Source organism: Mauremys mutica, chromosome 13 (genome assembly GCF_020497125.1).
Source record: "Mauremys mutica isolate MM-2020 ecotype Southern chromosome 13, ASM2049712v1, whole genome shotgun sequence".
NCBI classification, from domain to species: domain Eukaryota; kingdom Metazoa; phylum Chordata; order Testudines; family Geoemydidae; genus Mauremys; species Mauremys mutica.
The window spans coordinates 29,504,773-29,522,891 of NC_059084.1; the positions used below are offsets into that span (position 1 = coordinate 29,504,773).

General features: G+C 52.3%; 1 protein-coding gene across 3 annotated transcripts in view; it reads right to left on the reverse strand.

The window, feature by feature from the left end:
• Positions 1 to 283: 283 nt before the first annotated feature.
• The window catches only part of ACSS2 (acyl-CoA synthetase short chain family member 2), an 80,925-nt gene continuing 63,089 nt past the window's right edge, over positions 284 to 18,119 (reverse strand). For all 3 annotated transcript variants that reach the window (XM_044985310.1, XM_044985311.1, XM_044985313.1), the window contains 11 exons: positions 16,679 to 16,816; positions 16,133 to 16,303; positions 13,717 to 13,850; positions 11,726 to 11,858; positions 11,017 to 11,073; positions 10,457 to 10,537; positions 8,909 to 9,017; positions 8,610 to 8,678; positions 4,117 to 4,293; positions 2,582 to 2,656; positions 284 to 2,263 (listed from right to left, as the gene is read on the reverse strand). In XM_044985310.1, the coding sequence (XP_044841245.1) occupies positions 2,136 to 2,263; positions 2,582 to 2,656; positions 4,117 to 4,293; positions 8,610 to 8,678; positions 8,909 to 9,017; positions 10,457 to 10,537; positions 11,017 to 11,073; positions 11,726 to 11,858; positions 13,717 to 13,850; positions 16,133 to 16,303; positions 16,679 to 16,816 (1,272 nt within the window). In that variant the 3' untranslated portion in view covers positions 284 to 2,135. The remainder of the gene's footprint in view (positions 2,264 to 2,581; positions 2,657 to 4,116; positions 4,294 to 8,609; positions 8,679 to 8,908; positions 9,018 to 10,456; positions 10,538 to 11,016; positions 11,074 to 11,725; positions 11,859 to 13,716; positions 13,851 to 16,132; positions 16,304 to 16,678; positions 16,817 to 18,119) is intronic.

Below are 18,119 nucleotides of genomic sequence, written 5' to 3' on the forward strand. Positions count from 1 at the left end.
CAAGAAGTCCAGTCACTGCCTGCCTGCAAACCTCCTGCCAGTATACACTGGTCACACAGAAACAGGACACGGATCTGAATCTATTGCACACTCAGATTTACCGTAACTGCAGAATTTAAACTCCTGCCCCAAAATTCCAGGTGCCTTCTGCATCAGGTGAGTGATGGTGCAGATCTGAAGCGGTAAGTGCCAGCCCAAATCCACGAGGGCACTGCAACTAAGATCTCCATTTACCAATCACCCCCAGACCGTCACCCGCAAATAGCGAGCGCTCCAGAGTAGGTTTCATTTTTATTTCATTGAGTTTTATTCCAACTAGAACAGGAGTCTAGCTGTTTTCCAATCGAAATTACAGACCAAGATAACAAAGGACAATATGGTTTTGAAGCTATTCCTATGAACAGAATGTAGCAGGTTAAAGGCCCAGTCCCATTGCTGTTGATTACACAGGTCAGACGGATACACGGAGGTTACAGATCACAGACATGTACATGTAGCATAAGAACAGCAGAAGTGAGTGACATTTAGCAATGAGACAACTCAGGGCGACCCTAACGTTATCCATTAGGACTTGGCTTTTGGGACAGAGCTTGAATTTGTTTTGGCCAATTCAAGTGCCAAATAGTTGTATGGATAATTCCAGCATTTTTTGGGCAGCCACAAGACAGCCAGGGTTGCACATTTGAAAACCTACTTTCTCCGTATGTTAACGTGTAAATTATCAAATGAGCCTGGAAGCCATTTCTAACACAAACACATCACAAAGGTAGTGTCTCCCCAGAGCAGTCCCAAGGCATGGCCGGAATTAAGCAGCATGGAAACTGACTCGTAGCAGAAACCCTGTCACCATCCGTAGCCTTCATTGTCAGGTATGTTCAGGCTGTCGGTCCCGAGTCCATGCAAGAGTTTTCCCACCATGAGGCAGCACGTCCGATTTAAAGAGTAGACTTGATTTAAACCCCTTTCACTCCGTTTTTCGGATGAGGAAGCACCTGGTTGGAATAGTAAGGCCCTGCCTGCCCCTTTCCACGTACTGTGAGACGGGACACCTCTGGATACTGGTCCTAGCAATGGGGAAGACACCTCTGCATAGTTCTCAATCACCTTTCCTTTGATATGTGTAGCACCCACTCTCCCGCCCCTCCCCCCAAGGCAACTGGATGAGCTATCCCTACGGAGATTAACTGGCACCAGCATGATCTACTGGGACCAGCAATTGGACAGCAATAGCACACTATGGAGCACAGCCAGTATGGCACGTCCCGGCACTGAACTCAGCCCTTCCTGACTGTGATTCCCTCATACATCCACTGCTCATGGAGGACCCAGTGCTGGGACAATCTAACTCCTGGTGCCAAGCAGTTAACATAACAAAATATTGGTACCAAAAGAGTTATATAAAACGTCACTAATCCCCAAAGCCCCCAGCCACACACTACTCCCTTGCCGAGCCCTGGAGAGCTCAGCTAACATACAGCTCAGACTAAACAGATTTGGTGGAAAGAAAATTAAAAATAACTTGCACAGCTACAGAGTTGCAGATCCTTTTTCTAAAACTCCCCTCAGCCTCCAACAGATGCATACAGAAGCAGCAGCTTATTTGCAATGTGGATAGTGGCAGACGAATCCCAGTATACTCTGGTTTACTGAGAGCAATTCCAGTCGTTCTGCATTAACTTAGAGAGATTGTTGCCGGGAATCTGTTGGAGCCCAAGGCACATAACTACTGTTTGGGAGCAAAACACCATTTGCCATCAAACCACCAATCCCCACGCTGGGCAGGATGCCAGGCCCTGCCCATTACACAAAGTCAATTTAAAAAACATGAATAAAATGATGGAAAAGAAAACAATGCAAGTCATTCTGCAATGAGTGACTGAGGCTGGAATTTCAGATACGCAGTATCAATCAACAACATAATGTACATCCTCTCCAGAGGCACAGACAGCTAGATATAACACAGAGAGAGGACCAGCTCGAGAGCCCATCTTCGCCTCACTGATGGCATTTCACATTCAACTTGACAGGTAATGGCTTCTCTTCCCCAGTGAATACAATACTCCTCCGGACGGCCCCTGCTCTACTAGGACTTGGTGCTTCGGCGTCTCTAGTCTGAAGGACGGCATGCAGCTCTGCTACAGCACAGTGTCACACCTGTTGCTGAACAGGTGGTTTATAACAGCTGGATCTGCCACAGTTGAGGTATCTCCCAGATCTCGGTCGTTCTTTGCAATCTTCCTTAGTAAGCGCCTCATAATTTTACCTGTCAAACAAAGAGCTGTGGTGATTCACCTGTATGTCCAGAGAGTCAAACCAAGACTCAGTAGGTTTTCAGGGGGCTCCCACTGAATAAGCCATACTGGGACATAGATTTCTTCAAGTCTAGACATGCAGAGACCTGGGCAATCCAAGACAGCTGGACCCCACCAAAACCTACTGTAATTATCCTAGACTGCTGATCCCCACTGGGAGCACTCCGGTGACTCCCTTCCTCCGGGGCTGCCCAGCCTGCAGACACCAGGAGCTCTGCTGCTTGCTTCCCAAATGGTGTATCTGAGAAGAGTGAACCAGGACTCCTTACCTGAGCGGGTCTTGGGCAGACCAGGAGCATGCTGGATGTAATCAGGGGTTGCTATCGGTCCAATTTTTTCTCTAACTACAAAACAGAGATTTTCAGTATAATTATTAAGATTTCCCAGAGCTGCTTTTTAGAGCAAAGTGACTCAGTGAGAGCTGGAACTCAAGTGAGCAGCAAGTGGGACAAACGAGCCCACCAGGGCTGCACTGCGATGACTCCGATATCTCCGCTGTTGGCAAAGGTGCGGGTGTTTGCAGAATGGGGCCAGGCAGCACAATCGCACTGCTCAGGATTCTGCACCTGGAGACCCAGGGCTGGAGGGGAGGAGAGTGCATGCAGCTCTCTACAAAACACATGTTCTCCAGCTGCAGGACAGATGTTTGACCATTTCTATTCTCTCTCCATTGCTTCTAGGGCGCACTTAAGGACCTGAAATTAAGACAGCTTTCCCCAGGGTTTGTGCCCATTTCCACATAGCAATGACTGACCCCCCTCAGGGTTCCCCTGGAGCAACAGGCAACCTGGCTGCATTTTGTTTACTGCCTTGTTCACGCACCACAGTCATCTCAGATGTCAATGGAGCTCATGTCAGTTTAGCTGGACTCCCACATGCATCACACCACACCCATCTATTTAACTGCTCTGGTACGGCGCACTGGATTCACCACCAGCTTACACGAGCTCTTCCAGTCTCCCATCCCGCTTGGTACCACGTATGTGGGTTTACAGCAGCAAATGATGAGCCAGGAGAGGAATACAAAGAGACTCCCATGGGGCCTCTGCATGCCCATCACTGTCACTATCACTGTCTTCACGCCCATCCGCTAGCAGTATGGATGGGCTTTGGAAGGGACGCCCTGAGGCGGACGTGAGACCTGGACTGACATTCCCTCCCCTTCTAGGAAAACCAAGTCCACAGACATTGACCAAAACATTTTGGTTTCAGTTAAAAGGCAGCAGCAAGCACAGCAACCCATACGGTCCATGCACCAGCACAGATCACAGCTGCAAGAACCACGCATGCAGCTCCCTCTCAGCAGCACCCATGCCTGCCTCCAACACACACTCAGCGAGCGGAGCTGGGGAATGAGGGGTCTGGGCACGTGCCAGCACAACAGCCCCCACACCCGGGTCTGGAGAGGCAGAGGCTGTCCTGGAAAGCAGGAGGCTCATGCCGCTGCCAGCTCACAGGAGGCAGGGGGTGTCACATGAGCAGCCACAACATTGGGAGATCTAATTTTAGCCTCTGCCAGCCCTGGGACTTGACCCTTTTCCTTGATGCTGCTTTGTTACCCAGGCTGCAGGGGCACAAGGGGCTCAGATGGGAACTGGCCATAGCCCTGGCAGGGAACTGGTGTTCTCTAGGCAAGAGGCACCTTCCTTTGGTGAGGCCACACTGCTTCACTCCCCAGCAGGCATGTCAGCCCCTGCAGAGCCTTCGCCACGTCCAGCAGAGCACTCCCCTCTTCTCTGGCGACAGGGGGCACCTACCACAACACACCCTACACGAAAAATGCCGACAGCTCTGCCGCCATTACCTTGTTTTCTCAGTTCGTCCATCAGGGCCGTGGTGAATTTTTGGCCATCCCTCAAGGTCACAAAGCAGTAGAGGCATTCGCCTTTCACTGGGTGGGGGTGACTCACCACTGCAGCCTCAGAAACGGAGGAGTGCTCCACCAGGGCAGACTCCACCTCCGCGGTGCTCAGTAGGTGGCCTGGAAAGAAAGAGGCAGCACTTTGCTGAGTCCAGCAGTGTCTGGCTCCCTTGCTCCAGAAGGGCTCGCTGCAGAAGGGCCCTGGGAGCGAACAGGGCCCCTGAGCTCCAGTTGGGTGGTCTGTTTGCATGCACTACAATGGACTCTTGGGAGATTCTGCTCGGAGCCTATGAGCAGCCCCAACCTCGTTCTGGGGAGACGGCAACGGTCCCTCCCTTGTGCCATGTGCCCCACCCCTGGATACTTGACAAACAGCAGGAGCTTTGTGTAAACAAAGGGAGAAGCCCAGGAAGCTACATTCTGTCCAGAACACATGTCTCTGAGCAGGCCCTTCCATGGCTGGGCAAGCTGCCACCAACCACTGGGTGCTGATAATACCAAGCTAGCTCACTGGAATTTAATGACACACCGAGCAGAGCTACCCATTAGTTATGGGCTGTCACAGAACTGTCACTTTATCACACTAACGCCCATGGTACAGGAGAATCTGCATTCCTACCATACCCCAGCCAAAGGCAGAGGGAGCAGGTAACCAACAGGCCACCTCTGTCAGTTACAGGAGGCAGCCGGGGAGCAGGAAGCAGAGTCCAAAAGTCAATGGTCACTTTAGTAGAGCATTTGATACACTGCACTGAAATCTTACTAGCAAACTTCAGTCAAGCTACTATGGAGAGGAGCAATTTCATGGGGACTGACACTGGCTGAAGGGCCATAAACAAAGAGTAATAACCAGTAGCAAGCTGAGGGAGGCACCTTGTAGGCAGCACAGAATTCAGGGGTGCACAGCATGTTACATTAAAGCAAAAACAGAAAAAGAACCAGGGACCTGGTGAGATGAGAAGTGCGGGCAGGATCCTGCATGGAAAGCCGGCTGAAAGACAGCATCGATAGCAGGGGTGCAGACAGCACTACTGCCAAAAAAGAGCTAGGATCCATAGCGCACAGTGAATTGGAAGCAGCCTGCAGTACGACAGGGCAGCAGAATGGCTGAGGCGATTGTGGAGAGCACACACAGAAGCTAACCGATAGAGCCTATCAAAGTAACCTGACATCTTTTTTTTAATGAGATTACAAGTGGTGTGAAAAAAATAATAGTGTTGATGTAATAGACTTAGACTTCTGTAAGGCATTGACTACCGCACGACATTTTGATTGAAAAACTATCAAGATTTAAAATAAACCTGGCACACATTAAATGGATTAAAATCTGGCTAACCGATAGGTCTGAAAATGTCACTGTAAGTGGGTAATCATTATTGAAGGGGTGGGTTTCTAGTGGGGTGCTGCGAGATTTGTTCTGGGCCCTACTTTATTTAACATTTCTATCAACGACCTGGAAGAAAATAGAAAATTGTCACTGAAAAAGTTCACGGATGACACAAAAACTGGAGGAGGGGTTAATAATGAAGAGGACAGGTCACTGATTCAGAGTGCTCTGGATTGCTTGGTAAGCTGGGTGCAAGCAAACAATGTGAGTTTAAATACAGCTACATGTAAATGCATACATCTAGATACAAACAATGTCAGCCACACTTACAGGATGGAGGATCTATTCTGGAAGCAGTGACTGAAAAAGATTTGCAGGTTGTGGTGAATAATCAGCTGAACATGAGCTTCCAGTGTGACACTGTGGCCAAAAGGGCTAATGCAATCCTGGGATGCACAAACAGGGGAAACTCGAACAGAAGTAGAGAGGTTATTTTGCCTCCTGTATTTGGCACTGGTGCAAACTGCCGCTGGAATCCTGTGTCCAGTTCTGGTGTCCACAATTCAAGAAGGATGATGATAAATTGGAGATGGTTCAGAGAGGAGCCATGAGAATGAGTAAAGGGTTAGAAAACCTGCCTTATAGTGATAGACTCAAAGAGCTCAACCAATTTAGCTTAACAAAGGGTGACTAGATCACAGTCTACAAGTACTTACATGGGGAACCAATATTTAATAATGGGCTCTTCAGTCTAGCAGAGGGGAAGGTCTAACTGGGTCCAATGACTAGGAGCGGAAGCTAGACACATTCAGGTGTAAGTGTTTAACAGGAGGGGAATTAACCAATGGAACAACTTACCAAGGGCCCTGGTGGACTCTCCATCACTGGCAATTTCCAAATCAAGATGGGCTGTTTTCCTAAAAGCTCTGCTCTAGGTATTTTTGTGGGGCAGGTCTCTGGCCTGTGTTACGCAGGAGACCAGACTGGATGATCACAATGGGCCCTTCTGGCCATGGACTCTATGATTCTATGTAACAACCTGCTGTGTCATGGAGCAGTAACCCAACGCGGTCTCCTCAGACCTTACCCAGTGTACGATAACCAGCACTGGGAACTGCCTTACAAGAGATGAGGGAAAAAACTGAGGGAGCTCGGGGGGGGGGAGGGAGGGGGAGGAAAGGATTGTGTTTCAGAAAGGTTTAGAAGAATGTCTCCAGCTCCAGGCACCAGCTTAGCAAGCAGGTGCTTGGGGCGGCCACTCTGGAGAGGGGCGGTAGGTCCAGCTATTCGGCAGAGGGTCCCTCACTCCCGGTCGGAGCGAAGGACCTCCCGCTGAAATGCCGCAGATTGTGATCACGGCTTTTTTTTTTTTTTTTTTTTGGCTGCTTGGGGCGGCAAAACCCCTGGAGCGGGCCCTGCCAGCTCGACCAAATGATAGAGGAGAGAGAGAGAGAACCAGCAACCAGGATCCGACTCGGCATGCCAGCAAGGGAGGGGTTATTTAGCCTGATACACTGAATGAGGAGCAATGGGATAGAGGGAATTAGAGACATTGGCTGAACCTCAGACAAAGCTTCCAGACTGCATGGTCATCAGCCCTGTGGAATCGTCTCCCTGGCAGTAGGCAGGCACCATACCTGGAGACAAGATAAAGCACCAGAGAATGGCTGGGGACAGCCTGCCCTGGCTCCGGGAACAGGGGCTAATTTCACCAGGAGCTTCCCCCTTCCCCAAATGTCTACAAGTCAGATTAACAATGTTATTTACATGGTGCCTTTAATCCACTAGCAGGAAGCGGTAACCATGGTAATGCGCCTCACTGAGCTCCTAGAGCATTCCCTGCTGGTCACTACTCACACTCCGCCAAAGACAGGCAGGCTGGTAAGGCCCTGCCACGAGGCCAGTCCCGCTGGGTTCAGTGGAAGTGCTCCTGTAAATGACGCCTCCAGACACCTGGCAGGCATGACAGTGGGATGTCTCTCAAGTTACGACTCTGGTTTGTATCATGGGCTGAACACACGTCTGACCCTGCTTACTATTGTCCTGTATTGTAGCCAGCACCTCGTTTAGGAAAGGTGCGTGATGCCTTCCGGAAGGAATATCGCTGAGAAGATGGCAATTGAGGGCCACTAACTCCAAATGTCTCAATTACCAGCCCCTCCCCATGCACCGATGGATCTTCTGCACAGGGACTTGCAGGGTGGGGCGAGTATGACTGGGGGAGGGGCCTGGAGTGTCCCAGTGGAGCACCTGCAAAAGGGACAGGAACTCTAAGAGCAGAGGTGCTGCTCTGAGTAGAGAGCCAACCGCTGCCTCATGTATGATGGCCTGGTAGGAGAGAGAGGGCAGACAGGACATGATGTAGCTGGAAATTCTAACAAACCTTACTCTGAGGGCGAGATCAGACTGTGGAGGGGGGTTTCAGGACTTTCGTTATTTTTGGCTCTTGAGCTATTTAAGAGTAAAGTCACCGTGGGTAAGAAATTCCTTTGCTAAGCCTGTGTTCCTTGCTTTTATGCCGCACTGTCCATGAAAGAGTTAAACTAGAAGCCCAGTGTGCTCACAGCCTAGATGGAACTCTAGGGGAGCACATGTAAGTGACAGGGGAGCTCGGGATGTTTCATCCACCAGATTCTGGATCTGTGTGGTTGGATGAAGGTGTCCCAGGTCCTCAGACAAGAGTGCGCCGGAGGGTCCAAGAGCTCGAAACTGTGACTAGTCTCTACACAGACTCAGCTCTTTTGGAAACCTGGGGCCCCGGAACTGGCTGCACTCAGGCTGGTGACAGCATAGAGGGACAATGGGCCAGGCTGCAACAGCTAGTGCTTGAGTAAGCCCCACGCATGGCTGACTACAGACAGTTTACTGGCTGTGTGCGTCCCTTCTCAGTAGCTTCAGCTGAGACTATCCAGCTGTGGCCAGAGGCTGTGCAAACAGCCACTGGTGTGAGTGCGCCTCATGCTGGGCGAGGCAGAACTTGCTGCCGGTGGCTGGGAGCGAGGGGCGATTCCCTCTCTCACTGCTTTGTAAAGGTTAGCTGGAATTTTTAACCTGCACCCTTAAAACACGTGCCTCCTCTCTCCACCACAGCCAAAGGGTCTGTTCTCACCAGAGACGTTCAGCATATCGTCGATGCGCCCCGTGATCCAGTAATAGCCGTCCTTATCTCTCTTGCAGCCTACAAAGAACCAGTCACCAGCATGAGGACACAGCAGCAGAACTCAATGCATCTGACAAACGAGTCAGGGAATGGAATGCAGTGAGATCCCAGGGGCTCTCCCATCCCATGTGCTGCTAATCCCCAGCTAGCAGAACAGCCTACCAACCCTCCTGCTCAGAAAGCAGGGATACCGAGGAGGCCACACAAGCTGCCACTCCCTGGGACAAGGCTGCTGCCTGAAGTCTTACCATCTCCTGTCACGTAGTACCCTGGGAACTTCTTGAAGTAGGTGGTCTCAAATCGCTGGTGGTTCCTGTACACTGTGCGCATTATTCCAGGCCAGGGCTGCTTAAATACCTGTGGGAGAGGATATAGAGATGTGGCATAGAATCAGGAAGCCCCTCCGGTACACAGCCTTACATGAGCATGAGTTCTTGGCCTAAGTTGTAGGTCACGGTCTCTAATGGGCTCTTACTTACACAGCCAGAGAAAGACAGAGGAGTCTAGCCAGCAGATAGCCATGTCTGTCTCCTGCATTACTCCTGGGCCTATTCACTAGCTCAGGCCCATACTACCCTTTGTCCGATCTCTGATCTCAGCCGCCGAGAGCAGGATGCTACAGTGTTTTAACCAACACACAAAGGGCAATATGCTGCTTCTACCTTTACATCCCCATAATTGTATAGTCATTAATTACAGGGTATGAAGTGTGTTTTGTCCCTTGCAGAGAAACCGTAGATTCCAAGGCCAGAAGGGTCGACTGTGATCGTCTAATCTGACTTCTAGAACAGTGGTTCTCAACCAGGGGTCCAGGGCCCCTTGAGGGGCTGTGAGCAGGTTTCAGAGGCAGGGCTGGCATTAGACTTGCTGCAGCCCAGGGTAGAAAGCCAAAGCCCTGCTGCATGGAGCTCAAGCCCAGGGCCTGCCGCATGGGGGCTCAAGTCAAAGCCTGAGCAACTTAGCCTCACGGGACCCCCTGTGGTGTGGGGCCTCATGCAATTGCCCTACTTGATACCCCTAATTCTGGCCCTGGGTTTTATATAGAAAAACAGTTGTTGTGGCACACATGGGCCATGGCACATTGGGCTATTTCTCAGAAAGAAATAGGTTGAGAACCCCATTCTAGAACATGGGCCATAGAACTTCCCCCCAATAATTCCCAAGCCATACCTGTTAGAAAAACATCCTACCTTGAGTTAAAAACTGTCAGTGATGGAGAATCCACCGTGACCCTCAGTAAAAGATTTAATCGTATAGGGAAGAGCTGCTCCCTCATTATGAGGGACATAAGTAAGATCTCCCATGGGGCAGCCAATATTAGAGAGGCAGGACACCGCCCTATCAACATCCCGGATTCCCAAACAGTTGCAATCACTGTTGCTGCAGAGAGCTGATGGCTGGGAAAGCCCCAGGTCCTGATGGCGCACTCTACCGCAAACTTCCTAAAGAGGGGAGGATCTCACTAAATAGCCTTTAATCCCCCATCCGCAACACTTTCTTCAATTATACAATAGCTCTGATGACAATCTACGGGACTCCTACACTGGCAGTTAGAGTCCAACGTCATTTCTAATGGCACAAGAACGTCTTGCAGCACAGATGTGAAAAGTGTAACTAGACATGCTTGTGAGGGGATAATCTCACACCAGTTCAGGTCCCTGGCTTGGAACCAACACGCATGTGACTCCTGCTCCCCAGTGGGAACCAGCCAGTCACCCGGTGAGCCCCAGCTTCTCCACGGCCCTGGTGTAACTGTGACAGGGCTTGGTCCGAGCCTAAGATCAGCAGTTCTTTACCAGGTAGCCTTCTGCTTCTCCCTCCAGCTCCTCCCCGGATTCATCCAGGATAGCAGGGACAACACCGAAGAATGGAAATGTCTGCAGGAGATGTTCATGGAAAGAGAAAGTTGAACAGTATGAATTAAAATCCCTTAAAACAGACAAAGGAAGCGCAGAGTGAGCCTGACTTTGGGGAGGGATTCAGTCCCTGAGTGTCTGCCAGTAACCATACAGATGGAGCAGTAAGTCTCTCGCTAGGCTCCATTATGGCCATAGATCCCCAGGGAAATCACCCCTGCTTAGGCCTGGCTCAACCCCTTCCAGCCAATGCTCATGCTGCCCAGGCTTTGGGGAGGGAGAGTTCCCCCCACAGATTATCTAGGGAGTTCAGTATCACGCCTGCACTGGGCAACGTAGCAAACCAGGTAGTTACGCTCACGGAGGGCCCTGTCGACACAAATGGGGCCTTACATGAGCCTAGGCCCCAGCCCAAGTCACTGCCCCAGAAAAATCCCAGCAGCAGGAGAGCACAGAACAGAGCACGCCAGCCACAGGGCGCTTGAATGGTTTCTACTCACCGCGGAGCCCGGCTTCAAGGGTGTGGCAGCAGGGAGCGGCGTCAGCACATGGCCACCCTGCGGGGGGAAGCAACAGAGATCAGCCATTCACACTGCCTGGCCCCTCACACACAGACACTACCCTGCCCTGGAATGTGCTCGGATGCTGGGCAGCAGCTCGGGGCACGGCGGGAGGAGGGACTGGTGCACAGGCAGGATGCGTGGCAGGGAGTAATGCACTGGGGCAGCTTGGCAGGAGACAAGAAACAGAGGGAGGAGTGCGGGGGCACAATGACGTATGGGCTGAGGAGAGGCAAATGAGATGCCTGGAGAGCAGTAACAGCAGCAGCCAGTTGGACACAATAGGAACAGGAGGCCAGAGAGCTTGGTCTTCTACCCCGCCAGCCCCTGGCAGTGCCCCTGTCTGAGAGGCGGGCCCCTTACTGCCTTGTAATCAGAGATGCACCGGGCAGGGGGGTAACAGGAACAAGCTCCCTACTCACCCCTAGCCTCCATGGGAGCATGTGTGGCTGTGACGCTCCCTGGGCTCCCGGGAAGGTTAGACCCCACTGTGCTGACACGACACTGCAGCAAGCCCGCAGAGCAGCCTGGCACCTCACAGGGACTGAAGGGGGGCAGCGCCTGGCACCCTTAGAGGTTACAGAACTCCCAGGGCTCCCTGCTCTCTCCCAGGGGGAGGTCTGAGGTGAGCTGGCAGGGAGGAACTCACAGTCTCTGTCTGCCAGAAGGTATCCACGATGGGACACCTCTCTTCTCCAACCACCTGATAGTACCACAGCCAGGCTTCGGGGTTGATGGGCTCCCCGACCGTCCCCAACACTTTCAAGGATTTCCTGCTGTACCTGCAGTGACAAGCAGCGGGTTTCACACATGCGCACGTGCTCTCTAGCCTGGACCGGGCCACAGGGAGACTGGCTCATAGCCCTGTTTCTCAGCTTGCCCAACCCGGACAGCCAACTTCGGCATAGGGGACCTCACTGACCATCCAGTTTGGGTTTTCAAGAGCTCCTCCAGGACCCAGCGTGTGCGGAGAGGGGAAGTACACAGAGCAGCAGCAGAGCCAGCCCCTTGGTCTGACCCACAAAGACACTCCCTAGCAGTAACGGCAGCTCAGACAGCAAGGACCAGAGTCCTTGTAGACTATAAGATCAGGGCAACTTCTGTTCCCATCAGCCTTCTCAGTCCCTCCACAGTGTCTGGGAACATCAGGCTGGTGGTGGACATGGAACACCTCCAATGCAGGAGCTCTCTGTGCCCAGCACACACCCCTGCAGTCCCGCTCCAGGGCTGATGGGAGTTGTCCTGCCACGTAATCCGGCCATAGCCCAGAACTCTGGCATCAGAACACGAGGTAGGTGTTTCAGACTCTACCTAAGATCAAGCCAGGGGCAGCACTGAGAAGTGACGCCTCTTTCCCAGGCGTCTGGCTGCGGGGTCTTGCCCAAGTGCTCAGGGTCTATCTGATCGCCATATTTGGGATTGGGAAGGAATTTTCCCCAGGACAGATTGGCAGAGACCCTGGTGGTTTTTCACCTTCCTCTGCAGCATGGGGCCTGGGTCACTTGCAGGTTTAAACTAGTGTAAATGGTGGGTACTCTGTAACTTGAAGTCTTTAAACCATGATCTGGGGGCTTGAGTAACTCAGCCAGAGGTTAGGGGTCTGTTACAGGAGAGGGTGAGTGAGGTTCTGTGGCCTGCGATGTGCAAGAGGTCAGACTAGATGATCGTGTCTGGCTCTAAAGCCTGAGTCAATGAGTCTGTGCTGTGTCTGGCCTGCACAACTGGGAGAACCTTCCTGTTACGATGCTTGTAAGTGGGCACCAGGAATCTGGAGGTTGCGTTTTTGAACCCTGGGCAGTGGGTTATGGTGAGCTGCTTTATGTCACTTCTCAGTGCTGCCCGTGGCTTGATCTTAGGTAGAGTCTGAAACACCTACCCATAAGTTTAACCACCCTGACAGTTAGGAATTTTTTCCTAATGTCCAACCTAAACCTCCCTTGCTGCAGTTTAAGCCCATTGCTTCTTGTTCTATCCTTAGAGGCTAAGATGAACAAGTTTTCTCCCTCTTCCTTATGACACCCTTTTAGATACCTGAAAACTGCTATCAAGTCCCCCCTCAGTCTTCTCTTTTCTAAGCTAAACAAACCCAATTCTTTCAGCCTTCCTTCATAGGTCATGTTCTCTAGACCTTTAATCATTCTTGTTGCTCTTCTCTGGACCCTCTCCAATTTCTCCACATCTTTCTTGAAATGCGGTGCCCAGAACTGGACACAATACTCCAATTGAGGCCTAACCAGGGCAGAGTAGAGCGGAAGAATGACTTCTCGTGTCTTGCTCACACAACACCTGTTAATGCATCACAGAATCATGTTTGCTTTTTTTGCAACAGCATCACACTGTTGACTCATCAGAGCATCCCCTCCATATACTTAGCAAGCTCAGTCTTGAAACAAGTTAGGTGTTTGCCCCACAGCTCCCCTTGGAAGGCTGTTCCAGAACATCACTCCTCCGACAGTTAGAAACCTTCATCTAAAGAAAATGCTCCAGACAGCTGCTCTTGGGGATCCACAACCCATCTGCTCAGGGAGGGGCGGGAGCTCTCAGGCAACTAGTCCCAAGCCAGTCCTGTGCTCTGGGGTCCTACTGCCTTGTGCCCACGGAGCTATCGGGGTCCCTCCCCCGCTGGGGAGCTGTGCTTACTTTTTGACGGGCTCATCGCCGTACTTCATGAGCAGTCGGATGGCTGTGGGCGCAGTGTAGAACTTGGTCACCTGGTACTTGTCAATGATGCTCCACATGCGGCTGACGTCTGGATAGATGGGCAGACCTTCAAACTGAGCGTGAGACACCACAGTCAGCACAGCCACTGCCCAGCCCTTGTGATGGGCCCTGGGGAGAGCCTGGCACCCTGCCCTGGAACCCAGGCAGCTGAGACAGAGCACAGCGGGGCCCAGGGGATGCTGGGAGCCCACCTCACTCCAGGCATTAGGCCTAGGCTCTGCTCTGTTCAGGCAGCCCTCTGTGCCACCGAGTAAGGCAGGAACCAGGTCTCCTCCGCGCTCCGGGCTGGGAACCTCTCCTGAGCTGAGCACAGCTGTGCTTGGGGGCACGAAGGAACAAGAGCAGATCAGAGGTAGGGATCTAAGCTACCCCAGCCCCCCCCACCAGCCAGTGCTCCAATCAGGGGCGGCTTTAGACATTTCGCCGCCTCAAGCACGGCAGCACGCCGCAGGGGGCGCTCTGCCGGTCCCGCAGCTCCGGTGGACCTCCCGCAGGCACGGCTGCGGAGGGTCCACCGAAGCCGTGGGACCAGCGGACCCTCCGCAGGCACGCCGCTGAAGGCTGGCTGCCTGCCACCCTCCCGGCGACCAGCAGAGCGCCCCCCCAGCATGCCGCCCCAAGCACGTGCTTGGCTTGCTGGGGCCTGGAGCCGCCCCTGGCTCCAATGGCTCCCAAGGTTCAGCAGTTCTGCAGAGGCGAGGACCCAGAGACCACTGGTGTATGTCCTTTAGGTTGGAGATTAAGGGTGACTGGCTCTTCATGCTTCCCCTGCTCCTCCCAGTCCCAACCCCCGCCTCACTTTTTCCCACTCCAGGGAGAGCTCCCCCTGCACACTCACGAGGGCTGGCAGGGCTTTCCTCCCCGCAGGCACAGCCCCCTCTGCTGCACCCCCTGCTGGTTCTGGGCTCCATGGCTTATCAGCGCCAGGTAGGGACACATCTCCCAGGCAAGTGGGAGAGAAGGCCAAGTGCAGACTGGCTCCAGCCAGAGGACGGCCAACGTGGCCCCTTCTCAGGACAGCCATAGCACAGAGCCTCCTGGATGTGGGTCTTGCAGCTTGCCCCCAAGACAGGCGGGGAAAGCCAGCCCTACCATCCCAGAGAACACAGCTAATGCAGGCTATCGGAACAAGGACAGCAGCAAACTTCCGTGTTCCAGAACTGCACTGGGCCTGGAGGGCGTAACACACGGCTTGCAGACCCTGCCATCCTGCTTGGCATCGCCCCAGAAAGGAAAAAAAAAGTTCTTCCTCCTCCTTTTCCCCCCCGAGGAGTCTGGGGTCTGACAAGTCCCTGCCCTGGTTTTGCTGGGGTTCCTGAGTGGGGGTTGGGGTGCTGCCAGCCTCTCTTCCAAGTGTCCTTCAGGCACTGGAGATAAATGTGCTAGCAAAGCATCACAGCAGCAAGACAAAACCCCTCCCAACAGCAGCTCTGCTTTCATGCTGTCCCAACACCCTGATTCATTCACTCTCCCATCCCCGCAGCAGCCTCCAGGCCCTAGTTTCTAAGGGCAAACAAAAACCACTTGTTTTCTTACACAAGTGTGGAAGTACAGAAAGAACTGACAGGGATTTGTAGGGGATCTTAATGCATGACAGTCTCTGTTAGCCAGAGTTAGGCTAGCTGTAACCCTAATAACGCGAGATTTGTAGAAGCAAGGATTGTGTGAGGCGAGCAGAAAAGAACTGTGTGAGAAGTTGTTTTGACTTTGTGTAGATAATGTGTAGATAGACTGGCGTCTCTCAGAAGTGAGAAAAACAAGATATCAGGATGACCTATGTATAAACAAAATGCGGCTGTTGCTTATTATTGTCTGTAACAAAAGTATAAATGCTTGTTGTAATTGTTTACCTATTGAGAGACCTGTCTAGGAAGGGGAGACCCTATGTCCTAGTGCACTCTCTCCCTGCTGTAGCTGCTAAACAGAATAAAGTATCTGACTCTGCTGCACCCAAACAAAAAGCGAGAACTGAGTTTTTCTCCGACACAAGAATCTCACAAACCAAGCCCTTCCTGCCTTATCACAAAGCAGTGAGAGCAACAGGCACTGGCCTCCTCTGCTGAGCCCTCCAACTCCACTTTGTGAGGCCTGCATACCGGGTGCCTCGCCCTCCTCACGGGGCAGCACTCTGCTGTTGCAGCCTCCAAGGCGCTGGTTACTGCACAGCATACGCACTGACTCCCAGGCTGCTTTTCAAATGAAGTAGAGAGAAGAGCAGGTCACAAGGGCAGGGGATTGTGCTCATTGCAGAAACAGACAGATATCAAGGGAGGCTGCTCAGCAGCAGGCTGGTCTCTACCTTTGGGGAGAAGCTCCCAGCCCTCACAGAACTTACCAATACACTGGTTGCCCCATTTGCCAGTGGTCCGTAAGTGAGGTAGGAGTGGCCAGTTATCCATCCGATGTCAGCCGTGCACCAGTAAATGTCCTCAGGATGGTGATCAAACACATACTTAAAGGTAGCAGCTGTAAAAATCATATATCCACCCACCGTATGCACAACGCCCTGCAACAAGAACACGTGATCAGCAGGGGACGCTTCAAAGGCAAAGCCACCCCCAGCCCTCCCAAGCTGACCAGCACCAGACTGGCAAGTACCAGGAGCAGGACTTCAGAGTCTGAACTGGAAAAAGACAGCTCCATCCCAAAGCTACCACCTCTCCAGCTCAGAGCTCGCGCAAAGTGCAGCAGAAAAAACAGAACCGTAAACTAAGTACTTCATCGAGTGCTCCATACCTGAAGTATGAGCGTGGTTCATCTCTAACTTCCCCCAGGGGGTAAGCCCCTATTACTGATATCTCTGAGACCTAAGGACTAGTTCCCATTACAGACATCATTTCTGGCCAGGGAAGCAGTATGAGTTAGCCATTGTGAAAGATACCTTGGGTTTCCCAGTTGATCCACTGGTGTAAAGAATGAACAGCTCATCTTCAGCATCGCACCATTCAGGCTCACACTCCTTGCTGGCATTCTTCATAAGCTCATGCCACCAAAGGTCAACATGGGAATTCCATGGAGTCTGAAGAAAAGTGAGAGATGGAGGGGATGATCTCCAAAGGCAGCTAGACTGGGCAAGCGGAACACGCTGTAGCAGAAGGCTAATCAGCTCGGAACAGTGCTGCATGTTCCATGCCCCTGAGCACACCCCTGCTGCAAAAGCATGCACCTACAGGGTTACCAAGAAAACTTTAAAAACGTGACCTGAGCATAACAGGTGCAGCAAACGTCGGCTCAAGTCTGCAAACAACCTGAAACTACTGACGCACCCCCATCCACCACAAGAACTTGGCCGTGCAGTTAGTATTAAAATACCTAGCCCAAGGGACGCTGTGCCAATGGGTATTCGTCAAGCCTCCAGGTTTTCCTTTATTGGAAGCTGCACAGACGCTCAACTGGTCAAAGAACCAGGGGGCCGTGCTGCAGAATTTGGGTCCAGTCTGCTGTGGAGGACACAGGCCTCAAGTGGAGACAACAGCAACGTGGCTCAGGGCCTTTCCTGGCCATCAGTGCCACGCTGCGCGAGCTAGTGGCCATTAACCTGACAGCCACTGTTCATGTAACTGAATATCTCCCCTCTAAGGAATGACATCCCTTCCCAGCTATGCACGGACAAACCTGACACGCTCTCCTAGCTTACTGGAGAGGCGGCATTGCACTGCCCTGCACGGAGCTGGCCAGTACCCAGAAGAAGGGGCAGGGTTAATAGCCAGCTAGAAAGCCCAGTACAACGCTCCTTTGTGCTTCCACTGCCCATCAAGCCACAGAATCCGACCTGGCAAAGACTCGCCCACCTCCCAAGAGCCTCGCCAGGCTGTTCTCAACACAACACTCTTTGGCACTTTGTTCAGTCTAGTTTTAAGATGTCTCAAGTGATGGGGCTTGCAGCCTTTATGGAAACTTATGTCCCGCTCATCACCATCACTTAGTTTAGCGTACACGGTTTATCTTTCCACTATCCCTGAGAAGTCAATCTCTGCAGCTCCCTCCATCGCATCTGTGGCTGGGCTCTGAGCCCCCTCCAGTTTGTCAATACAGTTCTGAGAACATGCTGCTCACAAATGAAAGCAGCATTCCCAGACAGCTGCTCCAGTGCCACATGCACGACTTATCTCCCTCCACTGGGACGTGGTGCCTCCGAGCTGCACCTGGGTCTCCTTCGGCAGCCATTTCACCTTGCTCACTCAGCTCTGGTCTCCTGACTACAGCTGGGAGGGAAACCCTTGGCCCATCCGGCAAAGGTTTTCCCATTCTGCCTTGGTATGAAAGTAAAACTGTAGATGTGAGATTGCCCCCTAGTGCCCTCAGTGCAGCCCTGCACAAGT